At 33.9% G+C, this 7,969-nt stretch overlaps 1 protein-coding gene and 1 long non-coding RNA gene across 2 annotated transcripts; one reads left to right on the top strand and one right to left on the bottom strand.

Annotated features, from left to right (window-relative positions):
* Positions 1–277: 277 nt before the first annotated feature.
* Positions 278–2,864, top strand: LOC141391310 (uncharacterized). The gene is made up of 3 exons (XR_012409617.1): positions 278–650; positions 706–789; positions 851–2,864. It is a non-coding gene; the product is annotated as an uncharacterized lncRNA (long non-coding RNA).
* A 4,271-nt stretch (positions 2,865–7,135) lies between these two features.
* Positions 7,136–7,969, bottom strand: LOC141391309 (rhodanese domain-containing protein CG4456-like). The gene is made up of 2 exons (XM_073964225.1): positions 7,835–7,969; positions 7,136–7,745 (listed from the first exon to the last, which is right to left on the bottom strand). Exons 1-2 carry the CDS (start codon positions 7,837–7,839, stop codon positions 7,205–7,207), a joined length of 546 nt encoding a protein of 181 aa, XP_073820326.1. The 5' UTR covers positions 7,840–7,969; the 3' UTR covers positions 7,136–7,204.

Below are 7,969 nucleotides of genomic sequence, written 5' to 3'. Positions count from 1 at the left end.
TAGACAAAGTGGCGACATGTCAACACATGACCCCACACTTCCTACAGGGTAGTTTTGCAATGAATTTTGTGCATAAAAAATCATTTAAAGCATAAAATGATTATTTGTTATAAGCATTTTAAAATTTGTATAACATATTTTTTTTATAAAATACCTTCTTTTTACATTAAGTATTTTTAACAAAATGTACACTTGGTACCACGGTTGCCACAGTTGGTAGAAAGTTACCAAAATTGGTAACTTTTTTTAGAGTTGGTAACTTGGTAACTTCGTTTTTGGTTTGGTAATTTTTTTAAGGTTTGAACAAACTATCAAATTGTTGCTTTTATCATTTTTCGGATTTATATATGTTTTAGAATATACCGTTGTACGATGTTCAAGTTCATTGTTCTCCACTGGAGTTGCGATACCAATCATAGTCTAAACGAGGTATAACTTAACACTAAGAACAGAATCAACAACTGTGTGAATGTACGCAAACTTATTCAACGGCGTGATAACCAAATGTCATAGGCAGGGGTTTTTGTTCGCATGGGCTTTGATGTTATGTTTGTTTATTTATTTATCTATGAAAAGTGGCATAATAAAATAAGTTTGAGTTTGATGTGAAAATTTTGAGCAAATTAAAAATATTCTTCAGCTTGTGTTTTGTAAGTTTAAACAGTACTGTTTTACGACAAATGCATTGAAATGTTTTTCGTTTAGGTTTGTCATAAAAAAGAAAAAAGTGACGGAGGACGTGCCGATTTCGAGTAGCGATGATGAACAGGGAACTTCCAAAGAAAATCGGTAAAATGAATATTGTATGCACAATGCACAAATACGTGATATATTTGTATACTTCTTACAGAAATGAAGAGGAAAATACAAAGCGAACTAGGAAGTTTCGTTCGGATTGGAAACAACAGTTTCCGTGGCTTTTGGAAAAAGCAGGCCAATGTTACTGTTCAGTCTGCGAAAGGACATTGGTTAACCATTTGTCACATTTAAAGAATCACGCAACAAAAAGTGCACATGTCCAACGCTTAGAACAGAAGAAAAATCAAGTTCAACTTGACCATTTTTTTACCGAGGAGCAGAGATCTCTGGACATTTGCCATAACCTACCATTCCTTTTAATGGATTTTTTGCCTTTTTTGTTGCGGGAATGTTGTCCAGATTCTCGCATAGCAAAATTGATTAAATGTGGTCGCACTAAAGCTACTCAATTGGCTGACACATTAGGTGGAAAAGCCCGTGAAAACATAACATCAACAATGCAGTGCTCAAAGTTTTCCCTTATTGTGGATGAAACAACGGACGTATCAGATCGTAACTGCTTGGTATTGGTCGTGAGGTACTTCGACAAAATGTCAAAATCAATCAAGGATAGATTTTTAACTTTACTGGAATTGGTTCGAGCTGACGCCAATTCCATATACGAAACAATCAAAGCATTTTTTGATAAGAATAATATTCCCATAGAAAACCTTATTGGTTTGGCAACGGATGGAGTGAGCACGATGGCTGGAGAATTAAATGGCTTAAAAACGAAACTTAGACGTGACACAATTTTTTTTATATAAAATGTACATGCCATTCATTGCATTTATGTTCAAGCTATGCAAGCAAAAAACTGCCATTGGACGTGGAAAATCTATGCCGAAAGATTTACAATTCTTTCGGGCATAGTTCTAAAAGAATCCACGAATTCAAAGAATTTCAAGAATATTGTAATTCTGAGCCGCATAAAATGTTGCGACTTTCCTTAACTAGATGGTTAGCGCTTGAAGCGGTAATTTCAAGAATAATTGAGCAGTGGATGCCCCTACAGTTGTATTTTCTATCATGTGTAATGGAGGTAGACGGAGATAAGCCAATTGAAATTTCAAATTTATTAGCAAAAGAAGAAATAAGGCTGTATATGATGTTTTTGTCATACATATTAAAAATTATTAACAACCTAAATAAGGAATTTCAATCCGAAACGGTCCGTTTGCATTTTTGTTTCAGCAACTAGATATTAATTTTAAGCTTATTGCTTTCAATTATATTAAAAACAGTTATATAAAGAGCATAGAATGTTTAAACAATTTTGTAACTAATAATTCTAAAAACTTTTTACCTACACTTGAAGTATTTATTGGTAGTGAAGCGGAAAAGTATTTAAAAGACAAACATTTCTCGGAATCGCAACAAATAGAAATTAAAGTCTGCTGTAGAAATTTTTATATTGAATTTCTCGATCAATTAAAAAACAGATTTGATTTTAGTAGAACTGATTTAAAATCGTTGTCCATTATTAGACCAAACTACATAGTGAATCAAACCAATGATTCTTTTTTACAACTTTTGAATGAATTTTCATATCTTAATGACTATAATAACGACACAATAATTACACAATGGAGGCATCTAACTCTATTAGAAAATGATCTCAATAAAGCAGATGATATTCTATCATTCTGGAAAAACATCAGCGTTTTGAAAAACGGACTTAATGAATATAGCTTTAAGGAACTTACTGATTTTATATTTAATTTAATGTGCCTTCCTCATAGCTTAGCAGCTGCAGAAAGAAAATTTTTTAGTCTAAGCTTAATCAAAACCAAACTGAGAAACAGGTTGGAATTCAATAAATAACATAACATAATAACATAATGCTTGCTAAAGAATTAACTTTAGCTAATGACCAACATTATGTTTGGTCAGCAAAAGATTATTTTAAATGATTGAAATATTAATTTATTTATTTAAACTAAAAGCGGATCTCGTAGTTATAATGAATTTAAATATTATTTATGTTCTGAAATGAATTAAAACGTTTTATGTTATGTTTTTTTTTATTAATAAAAGTTGTTTTTTTTTTTATCAACATAACAAAAGATTATTGTATTTATTAAAAAAAAAATTTGGTAACTTTTTGGTAACATTTTGGGAAATTTTTGGTAGACAAATTTTTTACTCAGTGGCAACCGTGCTTGGTACCATGTTACAAAAAAATGCAACCCTGTGTGTGAAATTTACGAAGATGAGCAAAGAGGAGACAACAAATCGTAAGACAAATCGCTTAAATGTAAAACAGCACAAACTCACACAAGCTGCGTTAACGCAATGCATCACAAACTGACGCACACAAAACAATCAATGTAGAAAAGAGGAACCATGAACGATTTTTAAAAGAGAATTAGGGACTAAAATGTTTTATTGAATGAAAAAGAGCCAACGAACGAAGTGAAAGACCTGGATCTTTTTGGTGAACGGAATGAAAAACTTTTTAGTTCTGGAACAAAGCTAATGTTTTCGGCTTTTGACGTTTCGTGTTGCCAAAAAGCAATAAAGGCCTGCGTACATAAGCTGTCTCGCCTGGTTGCCTTGCTTTCCTACTTCATTTCTGACATAATAAAAATAAAAGAATAAAGAAGGCCAAGCTAATTTCAGACTGGTTTGCCCTTTTCTTTTTTATTATTTTATCAGAAGCAAGCAAGGTAAGCAGGCGAGGCAGCTTATGTAGGCAGGCCTTAACTACATTGCTTGCTTTTTAGAAATTTGGCAGCACTTTTGCTGTCTTCACATAGGGTTTGTTCCAGTACTGCAAGAATCTACTAATTTTTACTCTTTTTTTCCATAACAAAGGAAAAAATGATATCGTAGTAAAAAATAGTAGCTTCTTGCAGGTTCTGGAACTGAGCAAATAATTGTAGCAAGAATACGTGCAAGAATCTTTAAGTTTTACCACTTTTTACTTGAAAGCGTTCCTTTACTACTTTTGCCGGTTTTACCATTTTAAAAGTAAAGGAACAGACCATGTGTTACAGAACTAACAAGTTTTTACACACTTATACCCCGTTTATATATAATCGGATTTAACAAACCGACTGGGTTTTAAATGTCAATTTCATTGCTTATATTTCAAACAAATCCTCTTATAGAAGGTTAACCCTGCAAAAAGCTCTAATATAAACAGCATATTAACCACATTTGCACAATTTCTCAAAAATTAATTTTTTGTGGAAAATAGCTTCTAAACAACCTTTCCCGAGGAAAGGGTGCTTCTAAACAACCATTCCAAAGGAAAGGGTGCTTCTAAACAACCTTTCCAAAGGAAAGGGTGCTTCTAAACAACCTTTCCAAAGGAAAAGGTGCTTCTAAACAACCATTCCAAAGGAAAGGGTGCTTCTAAACAACCATTCCAAAGGAAAGGGTGCTTCTAAACAACCATTCCAAAGGAAAGGGTGCTTCTAAACAACCATTCCAAAGGAAAGGGTGCTTCTAAACAACCATTCCATAGGAAAGGGTGCTTCTAAACAACCTTTCCAAAGGAAAGGGTGCTTCTAAACAACCATTCCAAAGGAAAGGTTGCTTCTAAACAACCTTTCCAAAGGAAAGGGTGCTTCTAAACAACCTTTCCAAAGGAAAAGGTGCTTCTAAACAACCATTCCAAAGGAAAGGGTGCTTCTAAACAACCATTCCAAAGGAAAGGGTGCTTCTAAACAACCATTCCAAAGGAAAGGGTGCTTCTAAACAACCATTCCAAAGGAAAGGGTGCTTCTAAACAACCATTCCAAAGGAAAGGGTGCTTCTAAACAACCATTCCAAAGGAAAGGGTGCTTCTAAACAACCATTCCAAAGGAAAGGGTGCTTCTAAACAACCATTCCAAAGGAAAGGGTGCTTCTAAACAACCATTCCAAAGGAGAGGGTGCTTCTAAACAACCATTCCAAAGGAAAGGGTGCTTCTAAACAACCATTCCAAAGGAAAGGGTGCTTCTAAACAACCTTTCCCTTAGGAAACCTTATAAACTTATTAAAGGAAAGAGTGTTCCTAAAAACCTTACCAAAGGAAAGGGTGCTTCTAAACAACCTTTCCAAAGGAAAGGATGCTTCTAAACAACCTTTCCAAAGGAAAATATGCTTCTAAACAACCTTTCCAAATGAAAGGATGCTTCTAAACAACCTTTCCAAAGAAAAGGGTTCTTCTAAATAACCTTATTAAAGGAAAGAGTGTTTCTAAACAACCTTACCAAAAGGTAAGGGTGCTTCTAAACAACCTTTCCAAAAGAAAGGGTGCTTCTAAATAATATTTCCAAATGGTTCGATCGGATACTAAATTTGTAAGTTAAGATGCTCATCGGTTGTATTAGTTAGACCGCAAGGACCACCTTCGGTAAAAAATTTAATAATAATTCATTAAGTCCCGGTCCACACTAGAGTGAATTTCTTTAAAAAATTTCATGAAATTAGGTGTTCTTAGATTGAATTCCTCACTACAACAATTTCATGACTTTACTCTCCTATGGAACTCGATCTAGAAACGCATAATATCACAAATGTCAAAGATGTCAATATTATAAGATAGGAAAAGTCAATTGTGAAAAATTAACTGTAGAGGGAGTTAACCTCTGTTGCTACGACATCATAGCAACATTCTGTTAAACGAAAACTGTTACTCATTGGAATATTGACAAGAAAAACATTAAAACTCAAGTTTGACGGCATTCGCTTTTGATTTTTTCATTGAATGAACAATAAAAAAAGAAAAGAAATAAATTTCAGCCACAAAACACGACGTTAATGTTTTCTGCCGCGAGAAATGGGAATCAAAAACGATTGGCATTGCTGTTATCAATTCCAGTGAGTTGTGTAGCCATCTGTAACCAAAATGTGGAACTATTAGCATATGTTTTTGGAAAATGAATTTGTTCGGGTCTTTATTGGGAGCAAGTTGAATGTAGTGGCTGGATTTGAAACTTTTTCTACAAAAAGTTTTCAAAAATTAAATTTTTGTCGAAAATAGCCGTCCTTCGGCCGGGATTTAAGACTTTCTCCTATGGACAGATGCTAAACAGGGCTAACGCGATCATAATTTTTTCAACATTATTTTTTTTTTCAAAAATTATATGTTTTTTCGGAGCCTATATCTCGGGAAATACGGAATTCCCATGCATGATATACATATTGGCGTAATCAGCATTCTAAGACCTACCTGTGGACAAAATCTCAAAACTTTCTGAGTCCAGCCACTACATTCATCTTATGCCAAAACTTGATGTTTTTATATTTTAAAAACAACAAAAATGAGATTAATACCCTAGACAGACGGCTTCGTTACTAGGCGTTTACACACAGACAGTACTGGCAAGACAATAGCAAAGTACAAACCATTTTCACCAACACATTCATACTTTTCTCTATACATATTTAAAAATTTATAAATGTATTTGTGAAAAAGGTTTGTATTTTTGCTATTGTCTTGCCAATACTGGCATTTGTAAACGCCGGGGTAATTTGCATTAAGAACTGTATTTAATTTCACCCTGACAAACGACAGTTTCTGCATTTACGAAACAGCTGACTGCCGTTTTGTTGTTGTTTGCACTGTAATGTTTTGGTTTTCTTGTGTCTCAGAGCATGAATATGTCCTCATATGAATATAGGCTCTCTTTTACGGTATTGTCATATTGAAATACCTAAATGCCGTTGAAATTCAGTTCGATTTTGTGCATTAAGAATGTGGATAATGCACGAATTAATTTGAATTAAGGCAGTTAATGCAAATTAACGCTGCTGTCTGTCTAGGGTATAAGCTGAATTACCTTAAAAATAATGAAGAATAATACAGTTAAATTTGACGAAAAATTGGAGATTGGCAACCCTTTTCATTTTTGACTGCCCTCGATGGGTTAATTTCTACAGGAAATGTTACGTATTACCTTGTAACTCGTTAAACCGGAACTCATCATCAAGTAGTGTATGCATATATGTATGTCCTATTGCAAAATATATTTTTAGAATAAGAACACAGCATATATACATGCATATGTTGTATGTGTTCCAGAACCTGTTTTTGCATTTTCTCCCTTGAAAAGTGTACCAACATGTTTGTGTACATAAAGACATTTCCTGATTTCCATAAAGACAGGCATCCTTTTGAATACAGAATTAAATTTCAATTACTGAAAATGTTCTTATTTATTGAGGTAATACCTCATGTTTATCCCACTTCAACCATGAACCTATATAGTTTATAAATCATATGTTCCAAAACCTGCAAGAATCTACTATTTTTGAAGATTTTTAACAAATTTATAAAGAAAAAAAATGTTGAAATGTCAAAAAAGTGGACTTCTACAGTCCATTAAAAAGTCTACACTTGACTTCCGTACAGACATACATCTTTATTGAATCCAGTATAAAATTTCACAATCAATTATCGAAATCTCTTACTTATTGTGGTAATCCCTCATGTTTGGCCCAATCCAACCATGAACCTTTATAGTTCATAATGTTAGTATAACCCAAGGCAACAGCAGTTTCGGCGGCTACTTGTGATCTTCTGCCCGAACGACAATAGAAAATAATTGGACTGTCCAATGCTGGCTTTTCTCTGGAGTATTTTTGCTTAAATTCTTCGGCAGATGTTTGTTCTCCTAACGCCTGTTTCACTGTGGCCAATGGTATATTAATACTTGTGGGGATTTTTCCAAGCTCTTGTACCTCCTCGGGTTCACGTACATCAATTAGCAGAATTTCGGGATGAAGTTGTGGTAAACTTTTAACAAATTCATAATCGACAATTTCAATTTTTCCACTCATTGCCTTGGCCTTATCAGCTTGCGTTGACGATGTTATACCCATTGACGCTGCTTGGTTTTCTTTGTCACTGGTCAGTTTTTGACCAAGCGCAAGAGTTGGTGTAAAAGATAAGGCAACAATTGTTGTTATGATAAATATTGACAGTGTCTGGCACTGTTTTTGATAAATACAACTACAAGAAACAAACAATAGATTTTTGTTAGAATTTATAAATTGATGTAGATACATGAAGTGGAAGTTTGTACTTGTTGTTTTGCCTACCTCATATCTTGGTTTTGCGTTTATGTAAGAAGTACGCGTCTAAACTGTGAAAGAAGCTCGCTTAAACTAAACTCAAATGAAGTACATACATACGACAAGTTTTAAGCTGACATTGAAAATCAGTGAAGAGTTGCG

The sequence above is a fragment of the Musca autumnalis genome, unplaced genomic scaffold, assembly GCF_047663935.1.
Source record: "Musca autumnalis isolate F117 unplaced genomic scaffold, ASM4766393v1 scaffold_1, whole genome shotgun sequence".
Classification (NCBI taxonomy): domain Eukaryota; kingdom Metazoa; phylum Arthropoda; class Insecta; order Diptera; family Muscidae; genus Musca; species Musca autumnalis.
The sequence above is the reverse complement of the archived record's forward strand: the minus strand, read 5'-3'. Positions and strand labels throughout refer to the sequence as shown.